Source organism: Erpetoichthys calabaricus, chromosome 1, assembly GCF_900747795.2.
Source record: "Erpetoichthys calabaricus chromosome 1, fErpCal1.3, whole genome shotgun sequence".
In the NCBI taxonomy this organism is placed as follows: Eukaryota; Metazoa; Chordata; class Cladistia; order Polypteriformes; family Polypteridae; genus Erpetoichthys; species Erpetoichthys calabaricus.
Window position 1 is genome coordinate 167,170,750 of NC_041394.2, and position 21,904 is coordinate 167,192,653.

At 37.7% G+C, this 21,904-nt stretch overlaps 1 protein-coding gene across 2 annotated transcripts in view; it reads right to left on the reverse strand.

Moving 5' to 3' along the window:
• Positions 1-3,403: 3,403 nt before the first annotated feature.
• appl2 (adaptor protein, phosphotyrosine interaction, PH domain and leucine zipper containing 2) overlaps positions 3,404-21,904 on the reverse strand; it is a 31,430-nt gene continuing 12,929 nt past the window's right edge. The window contains exons 15-21 of one of the 2 annotated variants that reach the window (XM_028808282.2): positions 10,954-11,106; positions 9,712-9,764; positions 9,262-9,436; positions 6,158-6,194; positions 5,361-5,507; positions 4,941-4,988; positions 3,404-4,075 (exon numbers count right to left, since the gene is read on the reverse strand). In XM_028808282.2, the coding sequence (XP_028664115.1) occupies positions 3,944-4,075; positions 4,941-4,988; positions 5,361-5,507; positions 6,158-6,194; positions 9,262-9,436; positions 9,712-9,764; positions 10,954-11,106 (745 nt within the window). In that variant the 3' untranslated portion in view covers positions 3,404-3,943. Of the gene's footprint in view, positions 4,076-4,940; positions 4,989-5,360; positions 5,508-6,157; positions 6,195-9,261; positions 9,437-9,711; positions 9,765-10,953; positions 11,110-21,904 lie in introns of both variants that reach the window. The other variant, XM_028808274.2, reaches the window with a different exon arrangement.

Below are 21,904 nucleotides of genomic sequence, written 5' to 3' on the forward strand. Positions count from 1 at the left end.
AATAAAGCTTTTTAATTTTGTTTGACTTGTTTCTCTGTTGTCTATTGTGTTTCAGACTTCATGCTTTCTGCAGTGTCTTTGGTATTGTGGATATGTACAATGTGTGAAAATCGTAATTTCTCAAGTCATAGTTGGCAGACCACAAAGGAGAGTTAATGACTTGTAAAGGATCTTAAGACTACTCAGAAAGTATTGTTAACCACCTCTCACTGGGGTCATTTACCTTTTTGAGTCTCATGTTCCTCATTTACTCTGAGGTTGAAATCCAGGATCAGGAAAGTGGCAGTGACACCCTCATCACCATATGACTGGGAACAGCAAGAAGCATAATAACAGTTCATAATGATAATTCATGATAGTTATTTGCTTAGAAGAGCTGTTGAGGGTTGCACAATGTTCGAAGAGTCAAAAAATTATTAGGCTCTCCTGACAATTCAAATGACAATTCTTGACCTGACTAATTTAACAAGCTAAGGCAGACCACACTAATGAACCTGCGAATTCTGAGATCGTACAACTGAAAAGGTGCCAAAACTTTCCCAAATGCCTCACTTACTCTTCAATTTTTTTCAGTTCAAACAAATCATTAAGTATATATTAACATTTTAATTACCATTGACTGCTGTAAAACTTGAATTTACTATGCAATTTGGTAAGGAATGCGGCTAAACTTTTGATTGAAGCTGTATGTACATCTCGGATCTAAATTCTGAGAACAGAGATTCATTGTACTATCGCTAAAGGCTCTGCTTTTTACATTAGTTTTTTTTTTTTCTTTTGGAATTATACAGTGGGGCAAAAATGTATTCAGTCAGCCACCAATTGTGCAAGTTCTCCCACTTAAAAAGATGAGAGAGGCCTGTAATTTTCATCATAGGTATACAGTACCTCAACTATGAGAGACAAAATGAGAAAAAAAAATCCAGAAAATCACATTGTCTGATTTTTGAAGAATTTATTTGCAAATTATGGTGGAAAAAAAAGTATTTGGTCAATAACAAAAGTTCATCTCAATACTTTGTTATATACTCTTTATTGGCAACGACAGAGGTCAAACATTTTCTGTAAGTCTTCACAAGGTTTTCACACACTGTTGCTGGTATTTTGGCCCATTCCTCCATACAGATCTCCTCTAGAGCAGTGATGTTTTGTGGCTGTCGCTGGGCAACACGGACTTTCAACTCCCTCCAAAGATTTTCTATGGGGTTGAGATCTGGAGACTGGCTAGGCCACTCCAGGACCTTGAAATGCTTCTTATGAAGCCACTCCTTCGTTACTCGGGCAGTGAGTTTGGGATCATGGTCATGCTGAAAGACCCAGCCACGTTTCATCTTCAATGCCCTTGCTGATGGAAGGAGGTTTTCACTCAAAATCTGACGATACATGGCCCCATTCATTCTTTCCTTTACACGGATCAGTCGTCCTGGTCCCTTTGCAGAAAAACAGCCCCAAAGCATGATGTTTCCACCCCCATGCTTTACAGTAGGTATGGTGTTCTTTGGATGCAACTCAGCATTCTTTCTCCTCCAAACACGACGAGTAGAGCTTTTGTCATCTGACCATATGACATTCTCACAATCCTCTTCTGGATCATCCAAATGTTCTCTAGCAAACTTCAGACGGGCCTGCACATGTACTGGCTTAAGCAGGGGGACACGTCTGGCACTGCAGGATTTGAGTCCCTGGCGGCGTAGTGTGTTACTGATGGTAGCCTTTATTACTTTGGTCCCAGCTCTCTGCAGGTCATTCACTAGGTCCCCCCTTGTGGTTCTGGGATTTTTGCTCACCATTCTTGTAATCATTTTGACCCCACGGGGTGAGATCTTGCATGGAGCCCCAGATCGAGGGAGATTATCAGTGGTCTTGTATGTCTTCCATTTTCTAATAACTGCTCCCACAGTTGATTCCTTCACACCAAGCTGCTTACCTATTGCAGATTCAGTCTTCCCAGCCTAGTACAGGTCTACAATTTTGTTTCTGGTGTCCTTTGACAGCTCTTTGGTCTTGGCCATAGTGGAGTTTGGAGTGTGACTGTTTGAGGTTGTGGACAGGTGTCTTTTATATTGATAAGTTCAAACAGGTGCCATTAATACAGGTAATGAGTGGAGGCCAGAGGAGCCTCTTACAGAAGAAGTTACAGGTCTGTGAGAGCCAGAAATCTTGCTTGTTTGTAGGTGACCAAATACTTATTTTCCACCATAATTTGCAAATAAATTCTTTAAAAATCAGACAATGTGATTTTCTGGATTTTTTTTTTCTCATTTTGTCTCTCATAGTTGAGGTACTGTATACCTATGATGAAAATTACAGGCCTCTCTCATCTTTTTAAGTGGGAGAACTTGCACAATTGATGGCTGACTAAATACTTTTTTGCCCCACTGTAAGTCCACTTCCATATCAAGACTCCAGTATATACATCTGGCAAATGCATATTTGTTAGTTCTTTAGGATACCTCAATATTTAAAACTGGTAAGGCTGTAGCTTAATAAGTTGCTTCGAATTAAATGTGGTGTAATGTGAAATCTATTGTGTGAATTACAGTTTTGAGCAATATTTCCTGCTATGTTCAACATCTAATCTTCATGTAATTAAACTTGCTTTTAAAATGCCTATCAATTTTTCAGATTAAAGAAGAAACAGGTAAGTACTGTTAATTAAAGGTAACTTTTCACTTTTCCCCATTGAGTCCAACTGGACACAAAAACAAGTTTAGCAATCACCGAAATGAAATAAAAAAATACTCCGGTATGGTGCAGTTTCTAAACTGCAAACCCTCTATTTAAGCAGGACTATGTTATTACACAATAAACTACCCTACCATTTTCTGCAACCGCAATATCAGACAGCGAGTTCCCATGGACAATAACAGAATGTGGCTTCTTACCACTCATTTACCACATCCTTAAGATGCACAAAGGAATAATTGCAAGTTTTGAATTGTTCACATTAGACCCATAAATGCCATTTCATTTCAGTTATAACAGAATTGAGGGTAGGAACTGCTCTGATAAATTAAATATGTCATCTGACATTAATGATAGAATACACCTTCTTAAGGGTCCATCTACTTTCTATAAAGGTCTACACCATGGGAAAATTCCAAACTAACTTGCAGACCTAAATCCATCTTCTAATTTCCGGTGTGACAGTAAGAGCCTTAACCCACCTAGCAAATTAAAAAGGTCTATTAATCTTGAAAGAAATTGATAACAGTGTGGCAAACTGCAACATATCAAGAGCTTGATTAGAGATAGGGACTCTCCACAGCATTTCATACTTTGTAGCTTTAATTAATTTTTTTCAGGTCTATCTTCCCTCTCACTAAAGAATGATTTTGTAGTATCTAAAAAATGATTTATAGTTAAGTAAAACACACAAAAGAAATAAGCAAATCAACAGTGCCATATTTCAGAAAACTTTATTAAGTGTTAAAAAAGACAAAAAAAAGCTTTGTGGAATGTTCTATGGTCCGGTTTCCTTAGAGTGAATGATTTTATTGAATCAGTTAGCACCTCAGTTTCATCTACACCAGCATTTATAAACAACCATGACAAATTCTGGTAAAATAATAGGCAGAAAACACATGTTCGGACCTCCCAATAACCAGAGTGTCCAGAGATACACTGTTCTGTTCTCTGCTGGTCTTTCCCATCACAGCCTTTGTGACTTAAACAATTTTCACAGGTCAAACAGTTTAGTCACTTACTGTGGCACTCCAAAATCTGGATGGGCTGAGGTGCTGATGGAACAATAAGTAAACCTTTAAGTATAAACACGCACACACACGAGCCATGGGATCAGTACCTCCAGGGTAATACAGACACACTATAATGCTAGGTATGGATACCATGTTAGGACTGTGCAAACAATTTCAGTTTCCCCCATAGTTAAAGGGAAAATATCCGGCATCAGAAAAAAAAGAATTAAAAAAAAGAAAGGGCTCTATGCCTCAGACTCTAGTCCCACTGGATCTCCAGCCTGTTCATCACAATGGGTCTCGTTTTCCAACAGCAGAAACTTGCCATCACTAGTGAGTGGCACAGTCTTCATCAGCTCAGCCAAAGCCTCCGGGTCCTATAAGAGAAAAAGGACGGGATTCAGTTAGGGTGGTACAAGCAAAGGTCACCACATCAAACATATGTTCATAAGTAACTGTTAAGCGTTCCACGAGTCTCCTAATTTCCACTGCACCGAATCAGTGCCTCAATGTAGAGAATCATCCTTGTTCAGCAAAGAACCTCCAGCAAGGCTCTGGGACTCCCATCAGTTGTTTTGCTAATGCTAATGTCTTCTCTGTGCCGTTGTTAATATAAAGAAGAAAAAAAAAAACTGCTTGTAACCAGAACTGAAAAATAATTATTTGATAATTATGATGTGTAAGCCAAATCAGCATATATAAGGATAGTTCCTTAAGGCGGAGAACTTAAGTAATTAGGACAGATGGACTGTTCACAGACCGAAAAAGAATGTGCCATATTGGGGCCTTAGAGAGCCTAATCATACATGGTATCAATCACAAATAGCTCACTAAAAAAGTTGGTATATGGAAGGTTTGTCAGAATGCTTCAAAGCTTGAAGCCCACAGCACAGGTGTGAGCTTCTCTTCAGCTGCTTTTGTATGTATACAGATTATACCGCAATGTTTATTAGGTGTGAAAGCTGCATTTTAAAGCAGCTTAAATATATGCTCTTATACCAATACTTCTTGTCTTGGTCTTTCTGCCATTTTTACAGAAGGGGTATACAGTATATATACACACAGGTTCAAGCTATGAGCTGCATTAAAAAAAAACAAAAAAAAAACAAAAGCACATTCCCAGCAGCTCACACCCCTGTTGGACACACTGCTTGCTACCTAAGAAGCAACTTCCAACATATCAGTAGTAAAACTACCATGCTTTCTAGTTAAATTAACTGGCACAGAGAGAAAGGTGTTTACCTTCTGAGCCTCAATGATCTCTTTTCCCAGACTGATTGCATAGCAGACCTGCAAATGAGATACTTGTATTAGTGAGAGAATTCACAAAGTTGACAGCAAGGAGCTTTGTCATTTACTGTTAAAACAAGTTCTAACTGAAAAGGTGACAAAGATTCAATTTATTTTATCCACAGCATCGCCCTTATGTTTTGTGAGGAATTAAGCAGCAAAAAGGTATACTGGTTGGGATTTACACTATTCACCGTTCTAAAGGTTAGTGGCACAAAATGGACTACAGACACATTCAAGGAAATATCTACTAAGTAACTAAAAATCTCTCCCAAAAGCTGACCACAGAAAGAGTATAAGAGCTGTGTTGCAGACTGACAGAGATACAAAATGCAAATTAATTCATTTCACAACACTGCTTTTGTATGCTACCTTCTCCCCTTCAGTGTTGCTTTCAAAGACATAGCACTGTAGTTTTTGACTCAAACCCTCAGATATGTCTGCTCCCACAGCAACAAATCCAATTAGCCGCTTGTTTTCCTGATGTGCAGCAAACTGTGTGATGTCACTGAGCTGCAGCTAGAGACACAAAAACAAAACCGAGTCAAACCTCTGAACGTTTTACAGCTGTATTCTGTCAGAAGTTTGCATTTTCCTCCACTCTAGAACCTAGTATCCCAATTCCTGATCCCTTGGAGCCCACTTTGTGTTACAATTCAGTATAATGCAGTTCTACATCCATTCTTCCAACCTATTTTATTCTAAGACAAGGTCTGGTTTACACAGTAACCTGTAATTTTACCCTGTTGGTACAACTGTGAAATTTATGAAATCTCATTAAACTGGAGATTGAGATTGTCCTACAGTCCACTACAATCCACTATATATTACAGTAATAACCAACACAAGGTTCAGACTTTATAGTTAAATGTATCTTGCAATTTTGCTTCTCACGTAATCTTAATATTCGAGTAACACATTTAGGTCTTTAATCTGGGAACTGCACCTTACTTCTATGGTCTGGTCCCATCACACATTACTGTGTAACCCTCCCTTGGGGTAGTGCATGTCACTTCCAATACCATCTGGATGACAAATTCTATCAAAAATTACTGCAGAGAAGCTTATGTCCTAAGACACCAACTCCAGCCAGCCACATGTTTGAAACTTGCACTTAACTACCTCCAGGTTCATTACTATAATTATGATAAAAAGATCTGTGCACTTACACTCATTCGGGTCACCTGGGTTTGTGGATCAACTAACCTGAAAAGAAAAAAAAAAAGGAAAAAGAGAACACAGAAAATAAGCATTTTTTTACTTATTTCTCAAGAGGAGATACTGCTGAAGTGTTGCTGGCACCAAGAGCTCTGTAATTTACATGGTTTACTTCTATAGCATATTATACTGAAAGGTACTGCAATTTAAGACCAGATGTCACTGCTTTTCACTAAGACTGCTTACTAATCAATGTTTTGTCATCTAGTTAAAGTTAAACATCTGATCACATTTGAAATAGCTTATTATGTGCATGGGAGACATTTTAACAGCTTCACCGGGACATAAGCAGAAGAGCCATCATCTTGGGCAGTCGGCCTGAAAGACTCGTTTTGCGTTTTACTCAAGTTTTCTTTAAAATAATTTTTTTCAATTATATGGGGATGGCCGGAAGGTGCCCCAAAATGCTTATGTTGTCTGACTGTCACTTTACACTCTGAACTATAAGCTATCTGAATATTAAGTTCTTAAGATGACTGAAGAAGCAGGAGAGTTGAGGATTATTTAAATATTTTTATTTCATTCAATACAGTACCTTTCAGAAAGCACTCAAAAACAAAAAAAAAAAAAGGAAAAGAAGAAAACAGTTAATATACATTCCCTTATCATGCAAGTATACAAATACAAATAAATATGTCAACAGAAATAGACTTTCAGATATTATTGTTGACCTTTCACTTTGATTTTCAAAATAGAGTGAAGTGCATTGAAGGTGTGCCGACTTTGTATCAGATGTTTTGTAGTGTTGGAACATTTTTTTGCAGTGAACATTTTCAGAAAGAAAAAACAGTTAAATGCTTACTTTATTTAATTTTACAGAAAGTCATTCAATACACAATGGGTTAACTGGGGTAAAAAAAAAATTCTCTAAAGAAATTTTCAAAGGTCACCATGACAGGACATGTCCAATACACAGATGGATCGTTGATCCCCCTAGTAGTTTGTCAAACCGGGAATGGTAATAAACGAATCTCAATGCTGCAAACTGCCTTCTATTGGTAAATTTTTTTGGTATGTATACCCACACCATACAAAAACTGGATATGGTGCTTCAATGGTTGGTTAAGGCCTTCTAGCGCAGCAGGCATTATGGAGTAAAGCTGGCCTGAGATACTGCTGAGCTGTTGTCATTTCTTAGGGAACTGGTTGACAGGTAGCTGATATAAACTGTACATCATATTCATCATGGATGGTGCAGTGGTAGCGCTGCTGCCTCACAGTAGGGAGACCTGGGTTCACTTCCCAGGTTCTCCCTGCGTGGAGTTTGCATGTTCTCCCCGTGTCTGCATGGGTTTCCTCCCACAGTCCAAAGACATGCAGGTTAGGTGCATTGGTGATCCTAAATTGTCCTTGGTGTGTGCCCTGCTGTGGGTTGGCGCTCTGCCCAGGATTTGTTCCTGCCTTGCGCCCCAAGCTTTATAAATGAGGCCCTTCACCACTGTGGCTATGCAGACACCAGAAGAGGCAACCCGTAATGATATCACTAGGACCATGTTCTCCCATCAATATCAAAAATATGCTCCCTTCTCTGCTCTAGTTGGCGAAGACTTCTGCTCCTGGACTCTCATGGAGCCTAAGATAGTCATGGTAAACAAAGTGGTAATCCAGCAGCCAACATTACTACTGATGCTGGCTTTCAATGAGTTGGCCCACTTCTCGTCTTGCTTAGCATATTCCCAGTGGGGATTCTCTCATCCCACCTCACAATATCTCCGACGTATTCTCTGTGGGCTTACGCTGCCCTACTAGTTCTCCTGCAACTCAAAATCTGTTAACAGAAAACTTCTCTTTCCTTCCTTCTTTCTGCTCTTCCTCCTTTACTTTGCCTGGAGCTCATCCATCTTCACTGTTTAGCATCCAAGATCTTTCCCAACAACTGACTTCTCACCATCTGTTCCCTCACAAACTGACTTCATTACTTGTATACTTGTATGCACTTAAAAGTTGGTCCCAGCTATTACCCAAGAATTTCGGATCACCTGCTTTCGTCCTAAAATGATTATTCAGTTATAACAGGACCGGTAGGGGCATTGTGACTCTAGCACAAAAATTCAACTGTTCTGATGGAGAAAGGCAGTACTAAAGCAAACAAAAGTCTACAAGACTAGCTGCATTCATCTTTAGCTAATAAAAAGATGGCCTCACTTTCTACATTACAATGCACTGATACATGAATTGTTAAGTCAGCATTAGCAAATCATTATACTCCTAACGTGGCAGAGACTTCAAAAAGTACAAACCTAACAACAAAATCTTCTGCACTTACTATGGAATGCAGCCTTGCTTCTACCAGATAGCCAAAAGTCCCACATTTGAAAAATCCAAAAGCATGTTGTACTGTTGCTCCAAGTTTCCTAAAATATCCTAAACAACAACAAGAGACTGCCCACACCCTTAGGTATTCTGCAATTTATTTTAATCCTGGAATTATGTGTTTCTGGAACCTGTGCATGCACGACTTCACTACGATGGTTATTTAGATTTGTAGATGAAGCTGGCACAAACCATACGTGATTATTAGGCAAGGATTATTATTAAGTTTATAACAATCATTTTTTCACTAAAGAATATTGCATGTTTAAGTACACTGCACACAAAATTAAGAATTGGGTTAAGAATAATTTCTGGATTTTCCCAACATCCATGAAAAAGTTTCCTAAATTTTCCTAAAAATATACAGAGAAGGTACAAATACAGTATGTACTGTACAATGCCATGAAAAAATGTGCAAGTGTAAATGCCACTGTACTTTTAAATAAACAACAGCTCTCAAGTACAAAGCATTTCTTAAGAAATACATACACACATATATAGTATACTTACAATGACCATTTTAATCAAATACTTTATTTTAGGCTGTGATATTCTATTAACAGCAAAACAGAAGCCGATATTTCCAGAGACAAATAACCCTCTTCTGGAATAGAGAGAGGAGAAGAATAATATGCTACAGGTCACATAGCAAGTCAACATCAGGGGATAAACCTGCAATCAAGTTTAAGTAACCAACATCACCAGTTATTCACAGCATTATACTGTATTCTGCTAGCCTTACCGGAGGCACTGAGTGGTCACCACCAAGTGAGACTCTGTCATGCGGAAGATGTTATGGATGGCCCTGGCAGCAAGCACCTGTCTCATTGCTTCAAAAATGACCTCTTTGCTTCGGTCTGACTTAACTTCCATGGAGCCCAGGAAGCGTACCACAAACATTTGATGTAGAAGAGAGTCTGTGAAGATAGCACCAAGGAGTCTTGAAAAACACAGAGTGCCTTTGGTGAATTCTCTGTTCCAGAGCCAGAGGTAAAATGCTAAGGCAAAAAATCCCCTATGCGACATGCTCACTCAAAGACTATACAGTTTAAATAGTGGAGAGGTTCAAGTGTTGCTACTGTTTAAGCGGTTTGCTCCTAATATGTGTAGTGGCTGAAAAAAAACAATCATGAAATGGAATTAAACCAAAATGCAGAGTATAAAATGACGATACCTAGAGTTTGGTTCTTACCTTCAGATTCTCTGGTGTTTTCACTGCTAGACTCTCCAAAGGGGTTTGTGCGCCTGTACAACAGAAAACTGGAGAATGTTGTAAACAGCACAGACATGTACAAACTTCACCACAAACTCATGTTCAAAATAATTTCCATATCCTTTTTTATGATTATGATCCTTGTCTATACCCATTTCACTTTTACTTACAGCTATCTGTATCTTGGTTTCTATAAACAAAATTTGATTAGACCATTTACAAAACCAGACAAGTATTAGTACTGGTATTAGTATTTGTGGAAGTGGTATTTTTAAATTACATAACCAATAAAAAAGGGATTATTTGATTTATAATGTATTGTTGGCAAATGTCTTACTTTATGCAAAGCTTAAGAAAATCAATTATTTTTCTAATTTCATTATATTTTACATTTTGCTTTCAATATATTTCCTTGTTTAATACATTTAGTCACTTTATGTAGAAACAGGATTCAGACTGAAAAAGACCTGCACTAAAGATATAAGAGGAAGGTAAGACAGTCATTGGCACCAAGAAGGCCAATCTGTGATGCCCAGGTTGCCTGCAGCCTAAGCACCTTCTTGAACCCATACATCTATCGTGTCTTTGAATGTTTGAATGGGAAGCCTGATACAGCCAAACACATCCCTGATCCCAAAACATGATCCTAGCTGCCCCAAGATGGTTACCACAGCTCCCATGTGGCCGTGCCCATGTATCAGAGGCTGCTGCTCTTAAGCATTTATTCTTGTTTGCTCTGATGACTTCTCCTCTTGCCTAGTCCACTGCTCAGCAGCTGAGAGCACAAACACCAATCCAGAATCTCGCAGCCTTTGACTCTGCTCTTTTTCACAGCTGTTGGTACAGTCAATGCAGCACTAACCCATTACCCTTTTACTCCAGCTGCACTGCAGCCATCAGTTCATTAATCTGGCACGTACTTTCAAATGTGCAAAAGGTTATGCTAAATCCACAAATTAAACTATTAAAAACACCCCCTCGTCTTACCACACAGTCAAACAAGTACATTTGCATATGGTAAAACAGATCTTCCCTCTGTGTGGAAATGCATGACTGAAAAGATTAGTGTTAAGATTGATTTTATTTGAGAGCAATGTATGAGAAGTAGAACGAGGATGCATCAATAACACAAGGAAAAAAATAAGAAGTGTGGACAGTATATTCTGTACTAATTACTTAATCTGCTTTCTGCCCAAAAATCAATAACATTCTTATTTGCACCTGCCAGCTCCACAGCGATTTTGATCTTCAAACTCTGATGCTGGAAGCACCAAGTCAAACTGAATGGGTGTCCCGGCAGTGATCAGCTCTGCAGACTCATCAGGTTCCTGTTGAAGACGTCCAGGAGCTGGCTCTGCAGAGGTTGGTTGCAACCTGCTGGAGAAAGACATGGGTTAAATCAAATTGGCCAAGAAAGGTGGTACACAGTCTTGAAAAAAAACTTTGAGCTGTATTATACATCACAAGGGAGAAAAAAAAAATGTAAAAAAAATTGAAGGCAATGATGGCTGAGAACTGATAAACTATAGCAGATAGAAAAGCTCATCATTTGTGATTGGGCATCAGGATATAAATAGAGATTAGAGATAAACTAAGTGCTGCTGGACCGTGAATGAAGCTACAACTAGTTAATTTGATGGTAATAGAGCAGACAACAGAGAAGCAAATAAAGAAACTACTCAAACTTTAACCAGAGAACTTCCTAGTTAAAACTACAAAGTTGGTGGTTCAGTTAATATTGATATAGATTGTAACTGAACAAGAAAGCGTTCAAGAAAGGACTGCATTACATATTCCAGAACTTACTAAAGACTTGAAGCCTGTAAATATTCTCTCATTACAGAAAAAAATTATTAGGCTGATTTTACTATATAAAGCCTGTATACCTTAATATGCATTGCATAACAATATATTGACCAATACACAATTAAGCACAGGTGTATTAGATCAGAAAACGGTGTCACACATGTGCGCTTGGGAGTCAACCAAAGGGACCAGGAAACTCCAGTTCCATGCCAGGCCAGGCGTTGACGGGGTGCACTTAACCAAACACAAGAAATCCCTCCTGTTCCGGCCCCGAGGATGTCACTTTCTGTGAACCACCTAGAAAAACCTCTCATCCTCCATATTTTAACAGTTCTGTTTTGCACTCTAACCTGTACACATTGTACGCAAATGTAAGCCTTTTGCAGCCAGGGGAACTATACGGGCAGCTCCCCCAAACCTTTGTTGTATGTCCGGCTATTTCTTTCACAACGGTTAAAATGGGCAGTGCTATGTTTTAAAACAACAAAAACCACTTCACCATACAAAATTATTTCAAATAAAAAAGGCACTTCATGAGAAGTTCATTTATTTCAATAAAAAAAGATACCTCATGAGAAGTTTGTAATCACACAACAAATGGGGACTCGAGATGCAGTGTGAAAACTGTGTACCAAATTAGTTTAAACACAGAGGGAACACCTGGGCCCATATTTATCAAACATCTCAGTATTGCTCCTAGAAATTGCACTAAAAGTCAGACTAGGATAAGAACTTGTCTTATCTTAGAACAGGACATGACAAGCATTTATATAGCATCCTAATCTTACTCCCAGGAAGGAGCAAGAGTTTGCAATTGAGAATGAACAAAGTCACAATTTTACAGCAGCCAGAGCCGTAAAGTGACTCTCATTATGATGTTTTGTAGATCCACAGCTGTAATTTCAGAAGAATTGTCTTCCGGCTATTATGGCTTTGGGAAGTGGCTTGTAAAGTAATAGATATACTGAAAAATGAAAAAAAAGCACAACTAGAAGTTGTGTTCACTCCGCAAGTGTAATGTGATGTGCTGTACCTCTCTCTATGATCTCCCATTATCACCTGCAAGGGTCTATTTATCCAGTACCCCGGGAGTCTCAGGATGTCCTCATGAACCTTCCCAGGCTTGTAAACTGTAACGTAAATGTTGCATGGGTTTGAGGTATGCACAGTTTAGCATACAATACTACAGTACATATTGCATTTTGCTGTCAATCACCAATCCTGCCCCTCTTATTTTCAGGGAAAATATGCTGGCTATACAATACAGTATGCTTCCATTATCACCTATGTATTGGTACTATGATATTGCTTGCGATTCACATGTGAGATCATCCACATTTTGGACAATGATCTTTATGTGTGTGCCGATTTGCATGAATGCAGCTTGCCTTAATGTCAATGTCAACTTTATTTATATAGCACATTTAAAACAACATTGCAATGCTGTGGCTAAAGTGCTTTACAATAATAGAATTAAAGAAAAACATACAATTAACATGAATAACAAATAGAAATAAAATAAATGAACATAAATAAAATAAACAATAAATAGAAGTAATGTTACATAATCACAATGAGGAAACCATCAGTATTACTGAAGGTTACAGAATGCAAGTGAATAGAAATGAGTCTTTAATCTAGTTTTAAACAGTTCAATTGTAGACGACTCCTTTATGGGATGAGGTAAAGAGTTCCACAGGCGAGGAGCAGCAGCTGCAAAAGCCCTGTCCCCCTTAGTTTTACACTTGGTACGAGGGACAACAAGAGACAACTAACCAGAAGATCTAAGCATTCTGGCTGGCTGGTGTAAAACACAGAATTCGGATAAATATGTAGAAGCAAGCCCATGTAAAGATTTAAAAACTAGCAACAAGATTTTAACATCAATTCGAAAACTGACAGGCAGCCAGTGTAAAGAAGCTAATATTGGAGAAACTGAGTCATACTTTCTTGCCCCAACCAGAAAGCGAGCGGCAGCATTCTGGACCAACTGTAACCTGCGTATCTGGGATTTGATAATCCCAGAATACAGTGAGTTGCAGTAATCAAGGTGAGAAAAGATAAAAGCATGAGTAGCTTTCTCAAGATCCCTAGAAGATAAAAAAGTATTGATCTTACCTAACAGACGAAGCTGGAAAAAGCAACTCTTGCCTACAGAATTAACTTGTTTCTCAGAAGAGAGGTTACTGTCAAAGATAACACCTAGATTGCGGACCTGAGGTTTGCAAAAGACAGAGAAAGAGCTGAGAAGTCGAAGACCAATTTGGGCTTTAGCTGATGGACCCACTATAAGCACCTCCGTTTTATTTTGATTCAGATCAAGAAAATTATTAGCCATCCAGGATCTTTTCAGAAAGACAGTTGTGCAGTTGATTCATTAAAGAGTTGCAGACGGGAATATAAATCTGTGTATCATCAGCATAGCAGTGAAAAGCAATGTTAAATTTCCTAAAAATAGCTCCAATAGGGTGAAGACATATAGAGAATAAGATAGGACTCAAAATGGATCCCTGAGGAACACTACATTTAAGAGGAGCAGTAGACGAAAAAGAGGAATTTAAAGTCACTGAAAAGTGTCTACCAGTTAGATATGACCTGAACCAGTTAAGAGCAGCCCCGAACAGCAGATGTTAAAGCCGCAACAGCAATATCTCGTGGTCAATAGTGTCAAAGGCAGCAGTCAGGTCCAAGAGGACAAGGACTGCAGCGCCACCTGAGTCAGGAATAATAGAGATGTCACTGAATACTTTAAGGAGGGCTGTCTCAACACCATGATAACGCCTAAAGCCAGATTGGTAGATCTCAAATAAATTATTGGAGTTAAGGTGATCAACCAATTGATTATAAATAATTCTTTCTAATATTTTAGCTAGAAATGGCAATTGGGAAATCGGGCAAAAATTTGCTAAAACTCCAGGATCTAATTCTGCCTTTTTTAGACCAGGACACACTGCAGCATGTTTAAAAAATGACAGCACAACCCCCGCACTAATAGAATCCTTGATAATGGCTAGTAAAGATGGACCCAAAACATCAAAGGCTTCCACTAAGAGGCATGGTGGTACAATTTCAAGAGGACTGGGGGCTGGTTTAAGGGTGTCAATAGTTCTTTAACATTTCCCCACATGGAGTGGTGGGGAAAAGTATTATACTGTGTATTCCCTCATGCATTGTAAGGATGTTCAAAGTTTGGTACAAAATTCGAGAAATAGTTGGTTGTGACATTTACACAAATCATTGTTTTTGTAAAGCTGCATTTTACACATAAAACTTTCATTGAGGCTGACAGTGGATTTTCCGTATAGATAAGTAACACAGAAAATTTGTTACAAATATTATTGATGTTCAGGGTTCCACAACATACAGCCTTTCCTGGTATGTGTATGTCACTCTCTGCCTGAACATTATCTTCTGGCAGAGTTAGGTCATCCCACAAGCTCTCCTCATCCCTGGTGAAATCAGAAGTAGTTTACTAAGTTAGGAACATTGATAAAATGCTTTTACTTCTACTTATAGGAGTCATACCAAATTTGCATCACTATGCTATTTTTGAGCCAATCCGGACCATGTTCCTAATATGAGCCATTTGATAAATGTTTGCATTTCAAAACATTGATCCTTCTTTGATGCAGCCATTGATTTGCTGATTCTGATGTATGCTTTGCATCACTGCGATGCTTAAAGGTGAAGTTTCTCTTCATTTTCAGCTTCCTAACAGAAGCTTGGTTTTGTGCCAAAATAGATACTTGGAGCAATTCATGATTTTATCCATCTTAAAAAAAGCCCCAGTTCCAGCTAAAGAAAAACAGCCCCAAAGCATGACACTGCCTCCACCATGCTTCAATGTGTATGTTTTGGAATTACAGCCAAATAGTCCAACTTTAATCTTGTCAGACCATAATACATTTTTCCACATGGTTGCGGGAGACTGCGTATTCCTTTTTGTAAAGTTTAGTTGGGCTAGAATGTTTTTCTTTGTGGGAAAAGGTTTTCATCTTGTTACCCTATCCCACAACCCAGACATATGAAGAATACAACTTATTGTTGTCATATGTAGACACCAACCAGTACTTGTCAGGAAATCTTGCAGCTCCTTTAATGGTGCTGAAGGTCTCTTGGTGGCCTCCCTGACCAATTTTCAATAAACAGTTTCTGGTTTTTTTTCACTTTTTGTATAGACTGCAATTTTGCCATAAAGCAAATTAAGCAGAATAAGTTCTGACAGGATTTAGTTTGGTTTCATTTTTTATTTCACAATTTTGGCAGGGGTGTGTAGAATTTTTATATTCACGGTAATTTATTTTTGCATTTCAGCCTGAACATAATATACCTTACCATATAACAGATCTCAAATAAAGTGAGTCTGTTCCAAAGTGTTTTGGTGTATGTCCCGATTTCCATGTAAAATAAATTTGCTAAAAGGGCTTTTCTTCTGCAACCCCACATGGAGAGGACAGCAATAAAACAGAAACACTTATTTTGGCTCATGTTCCTAGCATATCAGTGATATTTATAAAACCGACTTTAATTTTATATTTTGATAACATACATGCTATGATGAATATGCTTTTAATTGAGTGGAGTCCACAACAATGGCCAAACTAGACAACTATAGAGAAAAATTTCTGAGGGATTTGTTTTGGACATAATGGATACAATGAATGTAAACTTAAGCATTATGCTTACCACCTGCAGAATTTATTTTTGGCAATTAAAAACAAATTGGCCATGAGACAAGCAGAGACAAGATAAAATTACCATCTGCTTTACTGCTAGCATTATGTTTGATAAGGTGTACTCCCCACCAAAGCAGGCCTAACACCTTATGAACTATTATTTTGGGATCCGTAAGTAACATTCAAAAATTACATATTAAGTATTGCAATATTGACGAATATAAAACAAAATTCTTAAGTCTTTACACCTGCAGGTAAAAGCTGCCTTTCCTAGCACATTTGAAAAAACAGCACTAGAATCTGAACCCAGAGACTGGGCTGTGATAAAGGTCTGCAGACAAACAGATTATCTGACTCTAAGGAGAAACAAGTCTAACCAGAGAGGGGATGAAGGCAATGGACCAGGCCATCAACCAATTGACTACTGGACAATGTTCCCATTCAAGTTCAAGGGATCATAGGTTCCTGCTGTTAACAACTCAACTGTGTTAGTGAACGCTGATACCAAAAGAACACCGTGGGTCCAGAATCGTAGAGAGCAGCCTGCATGGCATCCAGACCAGAGCCTCATTCCTCAGATCATGAGTTCCAGATATTGATATCCTTTACTTCAGGGTAAGGACAGTTTAACGGTCCTTGATTTGCCTTACAATTTGTCAAATTGTTTGGAATTTTATAGCAGTTGTTGGCCAAGTACTTGAATTCTTCTTGCCTTATGAATCGGAATCACACCCTAATTTATTCTTCTGCAGAAACTTCTTTTCAAGGAAAATTTAAAACCATGTAGCTATGGAATGTATAGGAGAAAAAGCTCTACCAGCACAGCAAGGGAAATTAACTCTTTTTCATTAGCAACATGTATTTATTATGAATTTAAATTGTTTTGTGTCTAACCTGTATAGCATCTGGGATAATATAACTGAACAGTTTGGAAAAATGACATTGGCATAACATGGTCTGCACTTAGAGTAAATGCAATATGTAAGAGTAAATACTTTTGGATAGATGTTTTTAATAAGCCTATTGATGCTTGGTGAGAAAAGACCAATCAACTTTAATGATTAATGTTTTTATGTAATTTGGACCAATCATAATTTAACATAGGACTATTATATTTATTACATTAGTGATTACCATCAAATTAGCATAACAAAACACTACCCATTAAAGTCAGTTTAACTTAAGTTATAATCAATAACCAATAATGCTTAAGAGTTTAACAGAAAGGGAAATTTGTTGACTGTGAAGGATGGTAGTAAATTTAAGAGATGGTAAACAACAAGTGATTTGGGAATAGACACACTCATGACAAAATGTTCAAATCTATTAATATAAAGGTGAAAGTATAAACTAGAAAACTCTTGAAACAAGCAAAATGCACCTTTTGTTTAAGCGACTATTGTTTTTCATGATGGATGTGGATTTCATTCGTTTAACGTTAATACAGAAGGATGGAGCAAATGTCAATATTACAGTAATCCCTTGCTATATCGCGCTTCGACTTTTGTGGCTTCACTATCGCGGATTTTATATGCAAGCATATTTAAATATATATCACGGATTTTTTCCTGGTTCGCGGATTTCTGCGGACAATGGGTCTTTTAATTTCTGGTACATGCTTCCTCAGTTGGTTTGCCCAGTTGATTTCATACAAGGGACGCTATTGGCAGATGGCTGAGAAGCTACCCAACCAGAGCACGTACTACGTATTAAATAAAACTCCTCAAATATATTGTGAGCACGGGGGCTCTTCGCACCCCTAGAGGATACGGCCGCTCCTCAAAAAACGCTGAAAGATTACCTTCACATTGTTCTCTTCTTTGCTGGGCTTACATATGGCTGCTTTATCAAGCAATATGCTTCCTGCACGGTGCTTCGCATACTTAAAAGATCAAGCAGCACATATTGATTTTTGATTTTTACTTTTCTCTCTCTTGCTCTGACATTCTCTGCTCCTGACGGAGGGGGTGTGAGCAGGGGGGCTGTTCGCACACCTAGACGATACGGATGCTCGTCTAAAAATGCTGAAAGATTACCTTCACGTTGCTCCCTTCTGTGCAGCTGCTTCGTGAAGCGACATGCTGCATGGTGCTTCGCATACTTAAAAGCTCAAAGGGCACGTATTGATTTTTGATTGTTTGTTTTTATCTGTCTCTCTCTCTCTCTCTCTGACATTCTCTGCTCCTGACGCGCACTCCTTTGAAGAGGAAGATATGTTTGCATTCTTTTAATTGTGAGACGGAACTGTCATCTCTGTCTTGTCATGGAGCACAGTTTAAACTTTTGAAAAAGAGACAAATGTTTGTTTGCAGTGTTTGAATAACGTTCCTGTCTCTCTACAACCTCCTGTGTTTCTGTGCAAATCTGTGACCCAAGCATGACAATATAAAAATAACCATATAAACATATGGTTTCTACTTCGCGGATTTTCACCTTCCGCGAAGGGTTCTGGAACGCAACCCCCGCGATCGAGGAGGGATTACTGTACTGCATTAGGAACTTTGTATTAGGATCAGAGACAACATTAGGACACAAATTGTATGATAGTGGGTGTTATGGTTAAACATGCTAAATTAGATAAAGGATATACTACAAAAGTTTGTAGAACAAGGTAAAAGGGAAATTAAATTTGTGGGATAGCACTAACAGTGTTTTTAGGAACTGGTGTACTTGGGGCCATATAATCGGAGGTAGCTGGTGGCATTACAGGACAAATAATATTATGGCTTCTTGGGCATAAGGAATATAGAAGATAGAAAACAGTAATAATTTGCCATAACAAAGATGGAATGCTTTATGCATAGAGTAACGAGTGTACAGTTTTTGAATTGCAATGCCCAAATACAAACCAAGGATGCCAGCTGAAGACAGAATAATTTAACATCAATAAGAAGCTTGGGTACAACCCTTGCAATTTTAATGTGACCTTGACATAAGCCCGTGGCTTGCATTAATGAGAGTAGTTTGGGCATCTTCCAAAGGGAGGATTGACACTTACTTTCAGTAAGATAGACGTATTGCTTTATGAAACAAAGGTGATAACATCACTGAAGACCACAGGTGGATGTAAACAAGGGCAACTTTGTGGACGAGAGTATCAGGATATTGTTCATGGAAGGACTCTTCTCTGATCATTGTTTGACACCTCAATGGCCATATAAACTAGATACATTTGAAGTTTTTAAATACTTTTGCTGTCTGTATCATCACGAATTATACTATTAAATAGTCTGATTGTAGATGAAATTTGGTGCTAGTTACATTTTCATGAAGTAAAATAGCTTTGGATAAGAAGAAAATCAACTAATTGTTGACAATGTTTGATCATCACACGTAGAAGCTAGGAGGTCAAGTTACACAAATCTGATTTATAGAGAAAAGCATGTATTTACATGTTATTGTTTGATTTTCCATGTTTATGGGCATTGATTTTAGCGATTATTTCAGGTATTAATGACTTACACGGATTTTGTTTTTTCCCCAAATTCGGCTGGCCAGGGATCCTTACTTCTTTCTAGTCTTAAAGGGGGGGCATATTTGGTCTTTGATACAAACATAATTTACACAAATTAGAAACAGAGTTAAAGTAGGAACACCAGATCAACCTCAGAGTTGAAGTGGGGCTTGTTGGGGAATGTGGAAGAAAAATTAGACTTCAGGGTAACAAACTTATTTAAAATAAAGTGTTTTTATATGCTTTCCATATTAAAATATAGCACTCATCTTAAAGAAATAGTATAAAAGGGTTAATACATGTTAGAAACCTGTTCAGGCCTATCAGGAAACCAGATAAAGATTAACATTTTGGTCACTGTTGTTCAATTGAACAAAATGTACTGAAAGATGACTAAAAGATCATATGTCCAGTATTCAACCAGACAGTTATACACAAAGAAATTTCAAGAATGGTGGATTAAAGTAAAGGGTATATATTAAAAAAAAAAAAAAAAAAGTAACATTTTGTAGTCATTTGGGTGTAAACCAACGAACCAGGCAGTGTAAAATGAATACATTGCTTGACACTGTATATACATCAATAGTTTCTAAAATTAACCTCTATCCTTTGTTTCTCTGACTATTCTGAGCATGCTGTAGAAGAATTCTCCCTGTTCAAGCATTAGCTGAAAAGTAATAAATGACGCAGATAGTCAACATTTTTTCCTGCCCGATTAGGGAGTCAAACGTTTTTATTAAACTTGTCCTAGTTGAGGATGTCTTTTTTCTTTAATTAAAAATGTTGCTTTCTATCTCAGACCCTGCTGAAAACTGTAGGACTGAACCCACACCCACATCTGTACAAACCTTGACTTGTGTAGTACACTGTGTCGAATGAGTAAAAACAAAAATAATTCTACAAGAGGTCCACAGTAAAGTTACTAGAAGACTCGACGAGTTGTATCATTCTACAGTATAATAATATATTTATAAAAGGACCTCTCTCATTGTCAAGGCACTTAGCTGAAGAAGCTAATGTGCCCACATCAAAGTTCAGAAATTTTAAGAAACACTAATACACACTGTACCTGTTGGGTTGGTCTGCTTTTCAGCCTTAGTCAATATGCTTCACTGTGTAAACAGTTTGTTAGTGCTCTTAGTATTATGCCACTCAACTAAACAGAGCAGATAAACAATATTTTCCTCCATTATGAGAGCATGCATACTTAATATAACAAGAATGCAATTTGGCATGTACTTCCTTAAAAAATAATTCTTAAAAAAATGTTTACATTTAATTCAGGTTTGATGAATAAGGAACATGTTAAAGTACTTTAAAGTACACAGAGTTGAAGCCTTTATCTATTTACATATAATTCATACTATGTAAAATTATTTAGCCAGTCATTCTTAGAAGTAAAATATGTTGTATTAAATTAGTAAAGAGATTAAAGCAAAAATTATATACTTATCCAAATTAACACTTGAATATAATAGATGGCATTAAATAAATACCAATGAAGTTGGTTTGAAAGCAGGGTCACAAGCCCTACCAAGCAGTGTAGCTGGTATTTGAACTTTCAGTTCTCAATTTGACAGTTAAGACACTGATGAGCTATGTTGGGCTTAATAGTTAATTCTCATCAAAATTATTTTCATGAATAAAACAGCCAAGTAAATCTATATTAATGTAAGTGAATTGTAAATATTGGGAAGTAAACAATGACAAACATTTACAGAACATTAAAATAGACTGAACATCAGGCTGGGTATTCCACGAAGCACACTTAGTGTGTAAATCTCACTTTTAAAAATGTTTATTCTCTCTCTCATTATATTAATAAAATATTTACAGTGGTGTGAAAAACTATTTGCCCCCTTCCTGATTTCTTATTCTTTTGCATGTTTGTCACACAAAATGTTTCTGATCATCAAACACATTTAACCATTAGTCAAATATAACACAAGTAAACACAAAATGCAGTTTTTAAATGATGGTTTTTATTATTTAGGGAGAAAAAAAATCCAAACCTACATGGCCCTGTGTGAAAAAGTAATTGCCCCCTTGTTAAAAAATAACCTAACTGTGGTGTATCACATCTGAGTTCAATTTCCGTAGCCACCCCCAGGCCTGATTACTGCCACACCTGTTTCAATCAAGAAATCACTTAAATAGGAGCTGCCTGACACAGAGAAGTAGACCAAAAGCACCTCAAAAGCTAGACATCGTGCCAAGATCCAAAGAAATTCAGGAA